At 40.4% G+C, this 19837-nt stretch overlaps 1 protein-coding gene across 6 annotated transcripts in view; it reads left to right on the top strand.

Annotated features, from left to right (window-relative positions):
• Positions 1–19837, top strand: part of AFF3 (ALF transcription elongation factor 3) — a 325295-nt gene that overhangs the window by 153959 nt on the left and 151499 nt on the right. The window contains exon 5 of one of the 6 annotated variants that reach the window (XM_085557464.1): positions 15415–15541. The exons of the other annotated variants lie outside the window; for them this stretch is intronic. Within the exon in view, the coding sequence (XP_085413590.1) occupies positions 15415–15541 (127 nt within the window). The remainder of the gene's footprint in view (positions 1–15414; positions 15542–19837) is intronic. 6 annotated transcript variants of the gene reach the window in all.

Here is a 19837-nt window from a genome sequence, read left to right as displayed (position 1 = left end):
ATACATTTCAAGCTGTCTCATCCAACCTGCAGTACTCACCTATAATCGTTGGCCTTCTTACCACACCTACACCAACTCATCTGTACAGAACTCTCTGAGCAGTCACTGTGCCTTTGTTAGCTTTCCTCCAGTCAGGCTGGGTACTGCTAGTGGTGTGGACAGGAGTAATGTAGAACTTCAGCAAGCTCTGCATGGAGCTTCTCCAGCTTCTCAGTGAGAATTAGCAGTCCATAAGGTACCTTGTTCTGTTAGAGCAAAATTAGCAGCAATACCAGAGCTAAAGATATTTTGTCTTTGTCCACATAAGCTGCAGTGATTACAGAGAGCCATACCTGTGTACACCACCATCCCCTTGACTCCTCACACCATGAAAATTTCAGGACATATCCTCTGTATGTGATGCCTTGGACTATCTCTGTGTATCTGCTTGAGCCAGGGTCTTTCTCCATCCAAAAGGCTGGAGGGAGATTGCTTACTTTTCACACATTTTGTCCCTTTTCATGCTTTCTCAGATCATCCGACTCCCTCTCCACGTGACTTGTTAAGTATTGCTAGCTCATCTGAATAGAATCTGCTCCTGGTTTGGCCACCACGCATGGCACATCATTTTATTGCCCACATTGTGGTTTTCAACTGTCAATAAACCTTCACAGCCAACATTTTAAACCTAGACATGTAAATATTGCTTCCCGACCCTTAACAGATAGAGTCTAAGGTACAGAACAACATGTAAAATGCATAAAATGCTACACTAACAGTTTTAATGTTAGCCAACCATAAATTAATTGTACATCAGCTGTTCCCTTGAATTTTCACTCTTTGATTTTTTCTGCCTCCACTGGTTTTGTTGAAAATACTATCTCAAAGGAATCTGAGGTTGGAAGTATGCTGTATATTTAAACCTTGAACATAGTAAATCTTGATGTCAGTTAATAAATACCACCTTAAAAAGACAAAAATTATAAATGTTTTAGTGGAAATAGGAGATCAAGCTAGAAACTCATATGTAAGACTATAACTTAGAACTAACACCACTCAAAGGTAATCTGTCTTTCACTCTCAGGTGCCAGTGCAGGATGTGGAGGCACACTCTCTGCCATTAGCCACCCATGTGCTGAGGCACATTTTCAAATCCAGCAAAACCTGGGTTTTTTTAACTGAATAGGGTGCTACAGACAAAAGAGACCCACATTCCTTTTAGAACTCAGGTAGCTGGTGTGCAAAGGCTTTGTGGTAAGGAAAGTCAGGTCAGTTTAAAAATGAAACACTACAGTACTAATTTAGTGGAATTAGTTTTAAATATTGCTGTTTTGTAGAGAATGCATATACCCTGTTATTTGACAAAGCACAACAGAATCCAGAATGAATTATTCCGCCTCTCTGTTATGCAAAAACAATACAGTAAAATACTTACTAATTTTTCCCTCCGTTTAGAGTGTTTCACAAAGCTGGGGAAAAAAGCACAATCACCATCTTGTTCCAAAACAGAGAAATGATTCCTTGTTATTAAGGGCAAAGGGCCAGATAGATCCTCATTTTGTATAGCCCTGCCACAGCTCCTCTGAGGCCAACAAAATTAATACCAAAATAATACCAGAAAGGATCTGTATTATCAATCCTAACAAAAGAAGAATAAAAATTTGGCAATAGCAGGTATCTGCACTGCTGGGAGCCTGGGGCTTGAGCCTTCAGCTGCTGTCTTTAGAGAAAAACTGACTTTCTACCCCCTTGGTAAGACTAACACAAAACAAATTGAAACCACAGGGAAGTGTGACTTGAGATGACAGAGCCCTTCAGTAAACCCTATGGTGACAATAGTTTCCTTCTTGATTAAACAGACATTAAGGAACTGACCAAATGTAACTAGATGCTGGTAAATCGTCTGTCTGTACAAAGTTTTGGTTTGCCATGTTTCCAGGGATGGCTGTAGGGCAATGGAGGAAGAGGCAGAGCCCATACTCCATGTGTTCTGGGCTGCAGACTGCAGCTGTGGCTGCAGGGCCAGGCAGTCACTGCCCCACGGTCCCTGATGCCTGCAGACACAGCCCTGGTTTGCCCTGCAGGGTGACAGACCTGCTGCCATCCCCTCCTTCAGCTGTGTCTCCAAAATCCTGCGCTGGTTTGAGGTGCGCGTTTCTGTGGCTGACACTGCACAAGTACTTTGGCCATGCACCTTTTGCTGTCTCCTACACTAATATTTTCAGTAGACATTCTCTTACATCTAGGAAATTCCTCTGTGGTGCCTGATTTTCCACAACTGGAGATGATCAGCAGGAGCTCTCCCACCACTGTCACATTATGGTCTGACCCGGGACGCATGAGCTCTCTGTTTATGTCTGAGAGAGGCAGCTCTCCTCATTTGGAAGCTGACACAAATATTCTTTTGTTAATCATATTTAGGAGCAGCACATGAGTTAGCAGTTAGCTTCACTTGGCTGAAAGACTTCAAGGAAATTGTGGGAGAAGAGAGGAGTATAATAAAAGGAAATTAAATCACTTTCAAGAATATTCTATTGCAATGTCTGTACTTACTAATAAGTAAAATGGACTAATTGGTGTTCTCTTTGCCTGAGGCTAAACAGCATTGCATGGCTCGTGCCCAAAAAGCTAAGCTGTCTTGCAGCAGAGTGGCTTCACCCATGCTGCCTGTTGGGAGAGACCCCAGGCATGCAGGGTTTTTCCTTACAAGGGCCAGCCCCAGTCAATCCATGCTGCTGTCAGTGATTTGATGATACGAATGGCTGTGGGCCAGCACTCAGGTGTGATCCCCTCGCTGTGTTAGGAGGCATACAGTCTAATTTTCTGTGGTTTCCTCCTGCCTTGTGCAAAAACTCAGACTTTACAATACAGTACAATACAGTACTAGCCACACTGCAAAAAAAAAATGTGGTTGAAAATCTGTAACATTTCAAATTCTATCTATTTTGGCACGTTTTTGCCATTGTAGTTCTCTGCACTTGGGACATACTGGGTTTGGTTTTTCTTTGAAAATGTAAAATTTTGTTTTGAAGGAAATAGAAGAGCATAAGCAGCCACTTGTCTGCAGTGATGTTAATAGCATCATTTAAGAGAGACTGAATACCAATCAAGTTTTGACCAACCAAAATGCCATAGTAGCTGTCCTTTGTGATTAGTGCTAAATGCTATTTACTGTGTATGGTGCATTGTGTCATTCTTCAAGTTATTTAGGATTTAGTAGCTTAGGAAGTAACATGCTATCACATGGGTTTCAAAAGTGAGATACTTGGAAATCATGCAGTTGCTTAATGTACAAATTTTTAATGTTTTCTGAAATGATGGGCCTCTGAGTGAGTTATCCAAACAGTCCCACTGTACAGATTGTAATGAAGATGGTGATAAAACATGATAAAACATCACATTTCTGGCAGTTACTGAAAATCTAATTTTTGCCAACAGAATTAATTCAGTTTAAAAAAGACTTTTTTTTTTTGCAATAATATTGACTATACTTAAAGTCACCCAGACATAAAAGGGCTTACATACAGGCTTCTGTTAAAAACCATGCAATTTTATATAGAAATTGCAAGCCTGTCACTTTACCCTTGGAGGGAAAAAAAGTTATTCAGAGTAATGACAATAGCTTGGTGGGAGAGAAAGCAGACTTCATGCAGTAAAAATGTTTCTCCCCAGCTGTGTGGGTTTTCCACAGAATTTTTTTTCATTAATATTATCAAGTTATTTGTTATTTACTCATGAATGCTGAATAAATACTGAGCAAATCCAAGACATTATTAATTTTTCTCATATTGCATGTACGCATATGTAATGTTTCATTATAACTCTGCTTTTTCAGAGTATTCCAATGTAAATGAAAAGAGCCCAATTAAAAAAATTGTAGACCCTGATCCAACCTTTGTTGACTTCAGATCCTGATTTTGAATTAAGCACCAAAAGAGAAAATCACGCCTATTAAATTGAGTAAACATTTTCTTCATTTATCTGGGTGGCTTTTTTCTGTCAGTGAAAACTATTTTTTGCTAAAAATGCCAACCCTTAAAAACTTAATGAGTATTAATGAAAAGCTGGAATAATTTAGCATGGACAAAAAGAGGGTAATTTCCCTCACACATTTTGTTAATAGGAACTGAATCTTAAAAGGTCTGTTCTCCTAGTGGTTTGTCAGAATAATTCTCGTTATAGGTGATAGGTACTAGGTATATATGCATCAATAGCAGAATAGACTGCTAAATATAGCTGCTGCTGCAGCAGCTGGTTCTCTCTCCTGTTCATCAGATGAGAAAGCTCAAAGCTGCAGCAGCCTCATAGCATAGGAAGGATGATGCTTGAAGAAGATTTTTCTTGGGAATAGGGACATGAGCTTGTTTTTTCAATTCAGCCACTTCAGCCTTTTTCCAAGCACATGGACAATGCTCATCCTGCTACCTGTGGGCCTGCCCAACAGGGACAACCAGCCTGCCTTAGCCTAAGGAGGCTACCCAGATGTGCTGTGTGCATCACTTTGTCCAGGCCTTGTGACCACAGCAGGTTCTGCTGGCTTTCAAAAAATATAGGTGGTTGGGGTTGTTCCCCATTAGATTGAGAAGCAGTGTGTATCTCTAGACAAAGTAATAAAAGATTTGCACACTTTTCCTTATCTAAATTTTCCTATCATGTTTTGCTGTCACTCCTCAGCTCCCTTGCATCTGAAGATGACATTTCCACTCCGTCTTCCAGGTTCAGCCTGGCTTTCCCTCTCCCCTCCCAGGCAGCAGCATCTTTCATCCTCCCTGGTGTCTTTCTGCTCAGAGAGCTGCCTCCAGGCTCTCCTCTCCTAAACAAGCTGCCTTTGTCTCTGGGCCCTTGCAGTCTCACAGGAGTCACTTAGGTTCTCTGATTTTTTTTTAAGACCCAGGATTAGTATCTGATATCTTTTTTCACTTGTCTGGGATTTTCCACTATCCACATCTAGACCCCTCTGGAGAGGCAGAGGAAAAAAAACATGGCCCTTGTCATGGTTTGACACTGGCACAATGCCAGTGCCCCCATGAAAATGTGATCCCTCCCTTGAATGCTGTGAAGTGGAATCTAGAACAGAGCAAAGCAGGCTCAAGCTTAATAACAGGGAAAAAACTTTATTAACCACGGCACCCTTAACCTTTTATTTGCTTTGGGTAAAATCTTTTCAGGTGCTGATGATCTTCAGCTATCAACCTTCTCATGCACAGACATAAACTTTTTTTCCTTATCTTCTTAGCATATGGAGTATAAAGCATTACATAGTAAAAAACAGCCATAAGGAATTCATAAATTATACATAGGCAGATTCCCCAAATCATCAAACATTCCCTTCTGTTAAAGATGTTCCCTATCAGTTGTTTTTTTTTTTTTCCTGTGGTGTATCTACCTTTCCATATCTTGTCATCTAAGCTTTCATAGGTTTTTTTCTTCTTTCTTGTTTTTCTTGTTTGGTTTATTTGTGTTGATTGGTTGGGATTTTTTTTTTTTTTTTTTTTTTGTTTTGGTTAGGATTTTTGTTGTTGTTTTGTTTTGTTTAAAACAAACCAACAAGAGTCTGATTTTTTTACCCCTGTCTGTCTGCCTTTGCTAGCAGAAATCATGCAGCTTGGGTGAACAAGTGAAGGGATTTCTCAGTTTAGACCCAGACCTAGGGTGTTTGGTTTTGGTGTCCTTTCTCAGATGCTTTGCTTGGCAAAAGGAAATTCAAAAGCTATGCCAGCACTAATGTGAGCACTAAAAAACTCTACACGTGCAGAAATGGGTTGATCCATGATGGCATCTTATTCTGCTGTTGAAGTGCCTGTTTTTTGGACGAAACCCATTGAATTAGTACGCACAGTACACCATAAAAAGCATGCAGGATGTAGGGCCAGCAAGTACTTAGTTGTGATGAAACCATTATTATATGATCTATTGCAATGTGTCCTCAGTTTTTCCACAAAAGATGCCACTCTTACTAAGTTTTTAAGGTCATGTTTCAAATCAAATCTTACAAGTACAAATTTTGGTGTCTTTAAAATACAAACCAAGGATTTTAAAGCATTGTTGGCTTGGCAGATGCATTTTTATGAAGCTCATATCCCAAAATAAAAGCACTTTAAGAGCCCTGCAACTTAAAGCGTGTTAAAGTAAATGAAAATGGAGCATTTTTTGAGATGAAGATAAGGAGAATCAAATATTGAAGCCAACAGAGGTAAAAGGGTAAATATAGATGATCATACGCCCATGCACCGCAGCCATTCCTCTCCAGCTCACCTCCACTCATCTCTCAGCTGCTCTGTTGCTGTTTCTGTATCCAGAAGGGATTTGGTGGAGGGTCAATCCAGCCAAGCACTGCAGTTTTTCTGTGTGGAACAAGTCAGGCTCCTGCTGTGAATCACGCTCATGCTGCTGCCTCCTGTTCGCTGGGTCCCGTGAGAACTGAGAGGGAGCAGGAACCCAGCCCCGAGTTCAGGGTCAGACACAGCCAGTGTGAGCACCCCGTGCAAAACAGACTCAGCACTGACAGATGAATGCTTTGTGTTGCTTCTGAGCAGGAGGGATTTGAGCAAGAGCCTCAAATCTAAGATGTGATATGTTATAAAGATCTGCAAAATTAGATGCTTGGTGTAGGAGAGCGCTGACTCCATCTAAGCTGTTGGTGGCCAGGAGGTCCCTCTGATCTCACATGCCTATCTGGGTCCTGCCTGGACAGCAGGACAACAGACCTGCATAAATCAGTCCACACAACTTTCCTGCACCCTAGTTTCAGTCCCAGATCCCCTGGATGTATAGGTTGAAGGGAGTCCCAGTGTAGCTCAGCTGCATTATGGATCTAAGAAATCAAGGAGCATGGAAAGCAAAGTACAGCTCTGCAGGTGAATTCAGACTAAGTCAGAAGGAAATTGTTCTGTTCCTGTACTATCCAATGTTTATGTCATTTATCTCAAAATAGAGTTAAGGTGTGAGAAAGCCTACAAAATGCACAACTGCATTGCTCTGTAAAATTACAGGGTTCCTTCTTTTTGGAATAATGACTGTAAATTCTTTGGTATCGTGGAGACTACTTAAGGTCACATTTACCAAAGCGTATTTAAAGAAAGTTCAGACCTTTTGTGTCTGACACATTCTGATTATCTATCTGGAGGCAAGGCTCCTCATTTTGATATGCAATGAATAAAATGCAGAAGTGGAAGGAATGAGGATAATGAATTTGCAGGATAATTTTACTAATTATCTTGTTGCTGATCGTAAAACTAAGGCTCTGCAAGTCAATCCTACCGCAGCTATTAATATGCAATGCCTAAAGCTGTTCTTGTAACATTTATTATGCATCTCTCTGGTTCTGCACAAGTTGATAGTTTACTATTAAATTTGTAAAACTGGGGTTAGTAACATGTGCATTTTTCTAAGCATGACATGTAGAATTACACAGGTTTGCCAAAGTCTGAGGTAAGCGGAAGCATATAAAATAAGATTTTCTTTTACTGTGTGAATATTACATGATGAGTTGAGATGGAATTTATCTCACCTTGTTGTTATCTGAAGATAGGCATCTAATCTAAGTTAGGAATTTAATCTCCCTACATAGTCACAAGAAAGAGGGACAAATTAGCCTCTCAAGATGATTTTCTCCTCGCTGACTACACAGGGATCACAGTACCTTTGCTATTTTTTTTTTTTTTAACTATTAAAGCTAAAACATATTAAGTTTGTTGTTGAGAAGTGGTGAATAGGAAAATTTTCCAGGAAAAGAGTCAGAAATAAGAAATAGTATGATAAGGTTATGATTGACCCACCAACAATTTAGATGACAATGTTTAAAAGGTAGTTGGAGGACATAAACATAGAGTCAGTCCACAGTGGTGAACAAATTTGGGAACAAATCAAGAACATGAAAAACTATTTGTCAAAGTGAGACAAGCTCAGGAGACATAATGGGATGCTTGGTTTTGACTTTAGGAACAGGAACTGATGAGTGAGTGTGAAAAATTACTGGCAAGAAAGACAACAGCAAACACAATACTGGAGAAGTGAAAGTGGGAGGAAGAAAGTGGATCCTGGCACCTATTTTTTCTGCATCCAGAGGACTGGGAGCTCAATCTCCTCCCTCCCCAGCAGTGCAGAATTGTCTCCCTCCCTGTGTAATTGACCACAAATCTCCTAAATTGTTCCTGTGACCTTCATTTCTTTGCACTTCCCTATAGAGAAGTTTAGATAATACCCATAATTTCTCCCATGTAGAAAAATCTGGTCTTTAATTCATTATGGTGCAAGAGGGAATCTAAAGAGAAAAATCTGTAGGCATTAGAAATGAGGAATTCTGTAGGATGACTCTGGCATGGGAGTGCTCTGGGAAAGTGGCATGCTAGATCTTAAGCCTGTAACCTGAGTTTTGTGTCATTCTGCCTGGGCTCTGTAGGCACCTTGTCTCCACCTCACTCAATATTTGTTTAAGCAGACTGTAGTCATTGGCACTGCCCATATAATGGAGAGCATTGTGATGGGTATACAATTTTTTCTTAGAAAAAAAATACAAATCCTCCCAAAATGATCTATTCAGACTACTTCTGCAGGAAGCTAAGATACCATAAAGTTTTTGATAACTAAATCCATTTGGTGTTTCATCTCCCACCTCAAGTCATTTCCTTCTGATATTAGACAAAACTACAGCACAATAAAAACCAATAATGATCTGACACTTGGCTTAATAAAAGAGTCTTTTGAACTGCCATAACAACATAGAAAAGAGGTCATGCATTTCAGCATAGATCTTAAAGTTAGCTAGAAATATTTATAATATTAACAGAAGAATCAAAGCTGTTTCTCTGCCAGCCATGCCACAAATAAGAATTCTGCAAGTAAGGACTTTGGAAACCCCACAGGACTCTGCTTTAATAAGCAAGTCATCTAAAAGCACTGTTGCAGACAGCCATGGGGTACAAAATAACCCAGACCAGAAATTATCTGGCTGCAGAGAGACATTGGAAGCAACAGGTTCTCTCCAGATAACAGGATAAAAAACAAGACAGTTCTGAAAAATAAATATTTTTCATGTTGCCTTTTTTTTTTTTTTTTGTTTCATGTCTTGCTTGGGCTTTTCTCTCCCATAAAAGCTCATCAGAAACAAAGTGCTATTTGCAGGTTTTGGTTTTGTTGTTGTATGAAATGGAGAGCATACTGTGCTATAAATAAAAATTTGTAAGCAAATTAAAACCTGCCTAACAGGAGATTAAGATGGTCTGAAGTCACTGACTCAGATCATAAACAGTGCCGCCGTTAGCTGAAACTATTAATCACTGTGGGATGAAATAAAAGAGGAAATTTGTTAAAAAATAAGCAGGGGCAGGATGCTAACTCCAGGGGCATGCTGTTTGGCTCGTTAATAATGTATAACGAAGCGTGTGCCAGATCAAAAGCAAATCACATGCAGCTGGCAGAAAATGAAATGGCATTAGGCAAAGTATTTGTCTAGCTATGAGGCTATTTAAGAAACTGCTGTCTATTAATGTGATGTTGATTAAAGCTTTTCAAATTAAGCTTTTCAAATTAATTTTTGCTCATAGAAACCCCATCAATAAAACATGGTATTGCCTTTTTATATATAAGGTTTGCACGCATATGGGGATACCCAATTGTATGTATTATATATTATAAATGCCACAAATATTTAGTCACAACTTTGCAAAATTAGCAGGAGTTATCAGCAGCTAATTAAATCATCCTCACATTCTTATTGTAATTGATACTCTGTGTGTGTGTGTAGTGAATAATCGTTATTTGTCTGTGTTACGCTATTTTTGATGTGACAGACATTGATGAAAATCTATACCAGAGGAAAAATTGAGTGCTGATGTCACATCCCTGTTCCTCACATGTTAAATTGTTGGTTTCAAAAATCTAGAAGGGACACACCTGTCTGCAGAGCTCCTTCATCTTTGACTGTGTTAGCTGAGCAAGGAGTCAGGAAGCTGAGGTGCAGTATTTACACAGATGGATGCTTTTCCACGTGCATTCTGTTTTTAAGACGCTGATACACCCATAATGGCTGAGGTTAGGCTTGTGCAGGAGGCCAGAGACGTGCTTCTCTATCTGGGTGCAGTGTGAACCTGTTTTCCATCAGTGAAAGCCTGAAGCACCAGGCCTGGCCTGAAATACCCATGGTCTAACCCACAGACTGGAGACGTGACCCTTGGTCGTGTCTGTTGGGCTGGCTTGGGATTTTCTACCTTTGCCAGAGGTCTAGCTTCAACAGGAGGGAGTGGGCAGTGTTTCCTCCCAAAACTCAGCAGGGTCTGAAGGTCTCCTGAGAAGCAGGAGCTCTTTGAGGCCGGCGAGAGCTTGCCCAGTCCCTGGTGTTGCGGCTGCTGTGGGTAGCGGAGCACAGCCAGCCCCTCTGCCACCAGCCATTGAAAGCGCAGCCCCGCGCCCTCCGCCAGCCGCCAACAACGCTGCGCTTCTGTCACCGCTTACTGAAAACATGGCACAGTTACCGAAATAAGGGAGCACTTAAGGGAAACCCAGACCTTTTATGTCTGCCACTTATTTCCTGATTATCTTCCTGGAGGTCAGGCCCTTAGTTTTGACACTTAATGAATAAAATGCCCACGTTGCAGGAAATGGGATAATGAATTGTGAAAAGACATAATCAGCAATGACTAAATAATTAAGGGAATTGAAATGTAGAGTCATGTGGGAATGTATTAATAATAACATGATTTTTCCATATGCTAAAAAATTCTGTCTGTTTTTAGAAAATCAGTCATCACACATGCTCCGTGGATAAAAAAAAAATTAATGTAGACTAATATGAACTGTAATTAGATGTTCTGCTTTTAAACAGCTGAATAAAAGATGAAATCATATAGAAAGTATATTTAGATACAAGCCAGAAAGTAAACTGATTATTATTCATAGTACTGTTAATAGGAGCTGTAATTTATGCATCTAGTGGGAATCATGTTAGGCAATTAGGAAAGGGAGTCACACTTGACTTCCCTTTATGCATTTACATATTTATATATTTTTCTATATCTTGCCAATGTCTCCATCTTTTCAGTTACCTTTAATCTACAAAACTGCTTAGAATAAGACCTCTTACACTGAAATTTTCTGTTGGAGCTCAAAACTTGGCCTTCACTTAGATTAAAGGAAACCACACAAGCTTATCTTTGATCTTATTTGTCCCCTGACACTGGACTTTTGCAGGTCCTCAGTACTACATGAAGAATGGGAATTTTAAATTTTTCTCCACACTTCACCTTCAAAGTCTTGCAGCAGAAATTATCCTGGCAGTAGATTCGGATTGTGCCTGCTTGTGCTCCCCTCCGCCTATGCTGCACTCTCCCTGCTTACCCAGGACCCAGGCTCTCATTTGCTTTGTCCCTGTAGTCTGCACCTGACAAATCCTGGAATCCTATAATTCACTACACTCCCAGCACTGAAATCCCAATGATCTGGACTTTGCTTGCTGGCATTGCTGAATTCATAGAATACACAATCCATTATGAATATTTAATACTTTCAGAAGTTCAATGCAAGAATGCATTGTGCTTACCTTGTGCAATAACATGGTTAATGTTTTCATCTGAAAGTGTCCTGGTATCTAGTCACATGCTAATGCAGACTTGCAACAATCCCATAAAATATGGGTCAGCTGGAGAGGGTCACATCACCAGATATATTTGAACAGATGGGTGGGTTGAGGTACAGGGAGCTGTTGTGGTTTGCTCAAGGTAAAAAAGCAAGTGGCAGAGCAAAGATTAAAATTCAAGGCATTAGATCGGCAAAGGATTAAGTGCCGTGTTCATCTGCTTCATTTCTAGACATATATAACATGTATCTCAATTAATCTGCAGATTTGGAAATATTCCAGCATTTGGAAATATTCAGCCCATAACTTTCAAGAAAAAAGAGGCAGGGAGATATGACAGAGACTGGGGACAACAAGGGACTATAGGATGGGGTGGAGCAGTGACCCTTCTCCCACAGGAGCTGTGCTGCCACTGGGTTGCAGGGCAGTTTCACAGGTATCCTGTCCCTGTGAGTATGCAGGAACAATGCAAGGTGATAACCTGAGCCAAGTCCCCACTCACAGCAGATAAGAAAGAGATTTTCCTCTCTGTGTAAAGTGTAACTGAGCCAAACTACCCCATAAGCCTGACACTGGATGCTGCCAGACCTGTCTGAGAGGAGTCCTCAATGAGCCTTGTGATACATTACCAGTCCTAAACTTTAGGTTATTGTGATCTGGTTTTACTTGCCGTGTTTTGCTAAGGCTGTTATTCTCATCACTTAGCTGGATGTGATGCTGCAGAAGGAAAGTGAGCCCCCCACAAGACCTGGGGCACTTCCCCACTCATTCTGTTCCCTCACAAGCCCTCCTAGAGATGAGGACCTGGTGTCTTGGCACAGCCCTCTGGCCGCAGGGCTTTCATTTTGGCCGTGGACCATCTTTTGTAATTGGGCTGGCGAGTGCTGCCTCTGCTTGTGCTTGGGGCTGGACTGCCAGTGCCAGCTGCTCCCCCTCCACCCAGGCTGCAGATTGCCCCAGCAACACCCAGAGGCACCTCAGCCTCTGACAGTCCCCTCTTTCACCCTGTGATACAATATTCACAGGACTACTTTTAGCAGACATTATGCAGTCACGACCCACTCTTTGGCACACCCTGACACCCTCCTTGCCTCTCCCATTCCAGAGCCAGGAAGCAGGAGGTACTCTGTGAGCAATATCATGTTAAACTACAAGCCACAGAAGAAAAGAAAAAGCAATAAATGCATTCCCATGCATTCCAATAATGCTATTTTTTATCAGACAGAAGGTGATTTTAATTCACCCCCCATAAATGCATCTCTCTCCCGGGCGTTGCACGGGTCTGCCTCATTGCATTTGTTCTCTGTCAAAGTGTGATATCTTGGGATGGATCCTGCAGGTTTAAAATAGAAATGTTCCTGCTTGCTGCAGCTGATGTATCATTGGGTAATCATTAAATAAATTCAGTGTTTTACTGCATTAACAAAAACACATGATTGTTTAACAGAGTATATTACAGAAGATGGAGGCTTTAATGGTCTCTATGGATTTTTAGTTTGTAAGAGTACATTATGAAGCTGTCTTGGTAGGGTGCTGTTTTCATATGTGAAAGAAGTTACTGGCGTTATACATCATTTTTATATCTTGTTGCTAGGCAACATATCATAGTGCAGTTATTGCAAAGGTGTCTGCTTCCTCGTTAAAAATCTTCATGTTGCTCCTTAATTCTGCAAAATTAGCCCTGTTCTTGATCCTATCCTGCTTCCTCAGATATCTTTTGATTGAGGTTTCATCTGTTGAGTTTTGGAGAAATATAACAGGTCTTTTATTACCTGAATTTGGGGTTGAAGCCTAAAGCATGTGCATTAGTGCTAATCTTTAGTTTCCACCTTCATCGCAATTTGTTTTCACTCAGGGAGCCACACGTTTCCATCCACTTGGGATTCAAAATCAGAGAAGTCATTTGAGTGGTGGTGTATTTAAGATATGTCCTATGACAGCTAGGGTTAAAAAAACAGCAGCAACAAAATATAGGGACTACCTAGGGTAGGAAACTTATAAAATTCCCTTTCAAACTCATTTCTTCTGCTCTTCAACACAATCTGCAGCTCCTGCTTCAGCATAGTGTTGTTGCAAACTCGTAGTGTATTAGCATTTTCAAATCTAGGGACAGCTTTTCCTCAGCTTGGGTCAGATTGTGTAGGATTTGAGGCTTTACAGGACTGAGCTGACTTCATCACCTCACTTCATTCTCACCTGGAGAAGGCAAATCTATTTCAGAAAAATGCAGTTGGTAATAACAGGCAGTATCACTCACAAATATCTTCCACACAACAAAATAACTTTTTTTTTTTTTTTTTTCTGAGTGCCAGCATTTATTCCCTTCATTGCCAGTTCTCCCAATTTTCTTTGACTTGGAGAGCTGTCTGCTAGGGCTGTATGTGCTCTCCAGGCACAAGGGTGGCTCTGGCACGTGTACCCCCCACCCAGATGCTTTTGCAGGCTCACATGGATCCACAGCACATGAAGGGGCTGCCAGCACTAGGCAAGGGGGAGCTGGGGGCTTCCACAGACCTCAGCATGCAGCAAATGCTTTATTATCCTCATCCCTCATACCTTTGTTGGTAGTCTATTATAACTCTTTTCATTAACCAAACTTAGTGCACTGGCAGTTAGTATACCTACTGTTCATTTTGGGGCAAATGGTGCTATTATAATATCTGGTTTTAATTAAGCTGTTCTGGATAAAAGCTGGCATGCTAAAAGCTTTTTTAAATGCTGTTGGTACACACCCACACAACAACAATCAGTAAGTCAATGGGATTTTGTCTAACATCTCCCTTGGAAGATATAATTTGAGGTGTGGTATCAGGGCAGTTATTTCTAAAGGCATGTGCACCAGAGGTGGGGAGGAATGAAAGAAACATGAAAGAAGTTAATTTTCTTATTCTTTTTAAGCTGTAGAAGATTTAAAAACAGATATAAGACTTATGCTCTAAAGCCTACTTTTTAAAGGATAAATGTGCAAATAATTAATTTATATTAAGACTAATTTCACAATTCTGTGAAATTTTAGTAGATAAAATTGCAAATGAAAGAAAAGAAATTGCAAAGGTCAAAATGTTTGACTTCATTATGAATAAATGTACCTTACTAAAAAATACCTGCAAATAATTTTGACAGTGATTTAAAGCTGATTAGTTAAAGCTGATAGTCTGAAATAACTGCGTACCTGCAGATTTCACCCCAGAAACACACTGGACTATGTCTGAATAACCACATGGCTCCAATTTCACCCTACCTACTGTGACTTGCAAGGAAAGGGATAGAGTAGACTCATGCTACTCTTCCATTGCTTCCAACCACACAATTTACCTTTAATGTTTGAGCCTCTGGATGGTACAACAGCTTTGACTCTGTTCCTCCAACATAATTAGTGAAAACATTAGCATTGTTTTCCCACTAACAATTTCTCTGCTCTGCACCCAGGTCTGATCTTGCTAGAAGTGCGTGATGCATATCCAACCTGACCAGCTTGGTCTAATTCCTTTCTTCCCCTGGCTCCCATCAATTTGAGGAGACATTGTTAAAATGCATGCAACTCACTGTAGTCCAAGAAGTGTAGTCCGCATCCAGAGGAACCTTCCTTCCATTTCAAAGAAAGGAGTTTTGAGAATCAGCACCACTTTTAGTATCTGTTTATCCATAAAGTCGTATTTTGTTTGAGCAATTTTACCAGTTCATCTCCTTTGGTCCATAGAGAAATTGCAAAAGCAATTGTATCCCTTCATGACCGATGAACTCAGTTATCAGTCAGAATCACCTTAACTGGGACATTTCTAACATAGGTAGTTGACTTGGCTTAATTACTTGTCTTTTCTCTGTGCAAAAGACAGAGGAGAAGTCTGTCTTAACCCATATCCAATTCAAAAATTAACCAAGACCATGCCACAGAAAAACAAGAGTACACTTGCGAGCATTGAAAAAGCTCTTGCTTCTCACTCAACAACTCCAGAACAAAATGGAAGGCACTCCAGAACAAAACAAGTGGTGAGACTCCAACTCACACATCATGCCTCATACCTATGTTGTACATTATTTCACTGGTTTATAAAAAATGCATCTCTGGTTTCCAGTGGCACTGTAGCTCCATGGGTTCCCATTGGTTCAGAAAGGCTATCCTTCCTATCAGTAGGCCAGATGTGCATCAGGACTGCTTCTTCTTACACCTACAACAGTACTTCCCATCATGTTGATGTGCAGGTTGTCAGCTCAGGAGTGAAGTGGCAGCCTCTGTCTTGGATCAGTGGCAGACATGAAACCGCACACAGTCCCATCCCAGGGACACGCTGTCCCACTCCAGGGACAGTGCAGGTAATGACAGGCAACCTTGCCCTCTGCCATTACACTCATGAAACACTTCATCTGGGGCCTGGGGAACAAGAAGGGGGGCTTCTAAATTATTGTAAAGTAGACTATGCTTATTTCTGGCTGCCACCAACTGGCACAGTCTGTAAAATGCCCTACCCCAGCAACTCAGCTTTTCAGGACTCTATAGGGATTCATGGATTAAAGAATAGCTGTGACCAGGAAGAATGATGTTACCAACTTCTATTTGCAATCACTTCATTAAAAACCCCTTGATGTTTTACTTCAATAAATTCTCTACTTCCCCACTGACTCTCTAGATGCCTGTAATTCTTAGAACACTCAAATAAACAGAATCAAGACAATTTTATTTGTCCAATGTGATGAATCTTCCATCCCTGTCTGTTGCCTTTCTGTGAATCTTAGTCTCCCAGGACCAGAGCCAAATTTAACACCTGGTGCCAGCCAACACCTGATAGTCCAAGTTCTTTTGGCCAACACTCCTCAAAACATATTAGTGCCAGAAAGCTGATCATAAGAATTGTATGGTCTGGTTTGCTTCACAGCAGCTCTCTGATCAGCTCAGTCATGATACATCTTTCTTGTTGGAGCCCAACAGCAGCATCTCACCATCTCATATCACCATAAGTGGTCTTGCCGTTTCTATTTCAGTTCAAGTTACCAGGAAAAATATAATAAGCCAAAACAGAAGGAATGCCGATCAGCATCTTCAATCATGGGACAATATTTCTGACATCTACTTTCCTATATTTTCAAATATGCATGCCTTAGGCCTTGATGGTCTTCCCCCAACTAAGTTATCATCTCTTGGTTAGGATACAGAGGTGAATGTTGCCTTTGATAAGCCCACTTGTTAAATGTGCTGTGGTACTTCTAGGGAAAAAAAAGAGCAAATATGCCTAGTAGCACTTGGACTTCAAAAATACTGATACACAATCTTAGTGTGCTAAAGTCTATTTGGTAGTCAAAATTCGGTCATTGTTTCCATGTATTGCTTCTTTTGTCTGCATTGATCTTGAATTTCATCTCATATTCGGACTGTCAGTGTTTGGGTCAGGAAATGCTTTTTCAGTGTCTCTGTGGGGCACTTTGCTGACTGGATCCAGACCAGGACTCATGAAAATAACTACGTTTGCACCTCCCATTCACAATTACCATACAGATTCACAATCCAAAGGCAGATTATTTGCAGGGGTCTTGTGTTCCTAACTGGAATGGACCCTTCTTCTTAGCATTTCAATATGGTTTACAGCAGCCTGAAAGTACCTAGAGAATGGGGGAGAGATCCAGAATGTGTTGGTTCACCCCTCCACTGCTTCATCCTTTGAAGGACAAAGTTCAGCCTCATCTGAAATTGTCCCCTAAGTTAAAAAGATTCTGAGAGGTCCTCAATCCTGGGTTCCTTTTCCAATAATTATGTATCTGTAATGTGTATCTGTAGCTTTACTTGTCATGAGGCATTGCTCCCAAAGGCACCTCCACCTTAACTAGGCCATTCCAACTTCAGGCTCTTGCAATGTCTTATGAAGATACAGAAGTGAACCTGTTAAACTTGTTTATCTGGAGGAAAAAAATTATAATCCCTTCACTACCCTAGAGCATTCATTCTTCTGACAGCTTTCAATAAAGTCCTGACACAATGGAAGTTCATCACTGGAAATGTTTAGCTTATGCCATGACCTGCAGACGGTTTTGGAGACTTTTGCAGATTTCACACACATCTCCAGCTCCATCAGTTCAGCCTTCTACTTGTTTTCTTCCCAAAATCTCAGTGCAGTCTTAAAAGAAATAAGGTGGTGATATGTCATTTAACATGTAAAGGATTGACACTTCTAAGTGATCCTCCAAAATGGCTCAGATGTCCAGTATGAAAGGGTTAGAAACCAATTTATTCCTATGCAGACTTGTCCAAGTAGATTTTGTACTATATTGCTATTTCCCATGAGTATCCTCCAGAGGATACTCTAGGCTTTGGGACCCCTTTTGACTTGGCTTGCTGAGGTATCTCTTCAACTTCCCACTTCCAGCAGAAAATCAGAATGCTGATCAAATGTTGCTTTTTGGGTAAGATTTCTCCCCTTGCGTCTCTATTTAAAATATAGTTGTTCATTACGAAGAATTCTTCATCTCTTCAGCACTTGAAAGAGAGGAGCAGGTTCCTTGACACTAACTCTGGTTTTCTGCAAAAGGTTTTCTACACAAACTCAATGACCCACGTCTTTTCACTGCTGTCACTGCTGGCTTGGAGCCCACTGCTCTGACACACCTCACTGATAAGGTACCAAGTGGCAAATGCCCTCCCTATCAGAACCTGGCCCTGGAAAGGGTCTGGATGGTGGGGGTGCACCTGGGGCCACCTCAGTCTTGTCACTGTAGAGGAAGCCAGTGACCCCTGTACTGGAAACTTGCCCCTAGAGCAAAATCCATGTGGAAGCCTCTCTTCTAAAACCACAGTTAATGCCAGGTAAGTTACCTTTTTTCCCCCTCCATCTCTAATTAGACATCCCAATTATGCAGTTTAATCTAATTAAAGTAATGATGCAATTATACAATAATTGATATATAATCGACATGCAAAAGCCTGTTTAAGTATTATTTAACCAAGACAGTAAATTTTAGATGAATCTTTTCAGTCTCTTAAAAGTGTATTATTTGAGCAACCAGCTTGAGGAAGGGATTTGGCCTAGTCAAGCATTTATAAATCCTTACTGCCACTAATAAAATTACTTTTACTTACTATTTATGGGCATTAAGCTCCCATTGACTTCAATGGGAGTTCCCACAGGCAGAAGTAAAACTTAGAGCCTCCAAAAGGCTCACCACAATTATCTCATCAAAAGATGGCAAAGTGCTATGAAGTCATTTCAGGAATGCCTAATACTGGATTGCCTGCTGCTACAGATTATAAAAAAATATAATAAATCTTATTGTAGATTGCAAGAGAAGACATCTCTATGGTACCTGTACTGGTACTTTCCCAATAAAGCTTACCACTTAAGATAATTTTTTTAAATTAACTGCAAATTGCTTTCTCATTATCCAAAATAAATGTGCAAAATGTGCATATTACATATGCACCACACTTGCAAATGTATAAACTAAGCCTTAGCTGTGTATCCACCAAAATGATAGTGTGAACGAGGATGCAGGAGTACTGGCTCTAATAGTATAAGCAAGAACCTGGTTTTCTTCATTCGTTTTTCTAAAACAGATAGACTGAGAAGTATTGTATGAGGATGTTAGCTGTATCTGCAATAGCCAAAGACCCATGTTCTGAAATGACATCAGAGACCTGGGGGCTTGTCTGATAAAAAATGGGATTTCTTCTCATCCTTGGATAATGCTTTCTTTAGCCTACTCACCATCCCCTTTCTGTTGTGCAGTGAACCGTGCACTCTATATGGGTTTTTCTCACCTATGATGTGGCTGAATATCAGCAATATTTTACCCTTGTTTTGGGAAGCACTGCATTCTACATTTATATAATACTCTGTAAGTAATCCAGCATGCCTGGATGTGTGAAAAAATGAGAATGGTCTGTCCCTTTCTTTGTCTCTGTTGCATAACTCATGCTTTAAACTATGTGTGTTGTATTGAGAGATGTTATAAAGTGAGTTTTTCAAAATACCCCAGTATCTATGTCAGTAGAACTATTTACAAGCAGGCAAATTTCAGAGGAAAATGTGAATGTTCCCTGACAGGCAGTCACTTCAGCTTTTGTTGTTGTCATTTTTTGCACGATTTGCTGCTAAGGTTCTAGTTTTAATTGTTATTACCCATGTGTGTGGAAGTATAATTTTGATTTGATCCATATTATTTTTAATGCCAAAATTGCTGAGAAAAGCCTTTTAAATTTGGTTTCAATTCAAATATGATGGGTTTACTGTCATTTTTTAATTGTCAGTATTCATATTGCTGGTGTAAGTGTTTAATCCTTTTCATGATAGACACTGAAAA

Source organism: Lonchura striata, chromosome 1 (assembly GCF_050655825.1).
Source record: "Lonchura striata isolate lonStrDom1 chromosome 1, ASM5065582v1, whole genome shotgun sequence".
NCBI classification, from domain to species: domain Eukaryota; kingdom Metazoa; phylum Chordata; class Aves; order Passeriformes; family Estrildidae; genus Lonchura; species Lonchura striata.
This window is presented reverse-complemented; position numbering and strand designations above follow the sequence as displayed.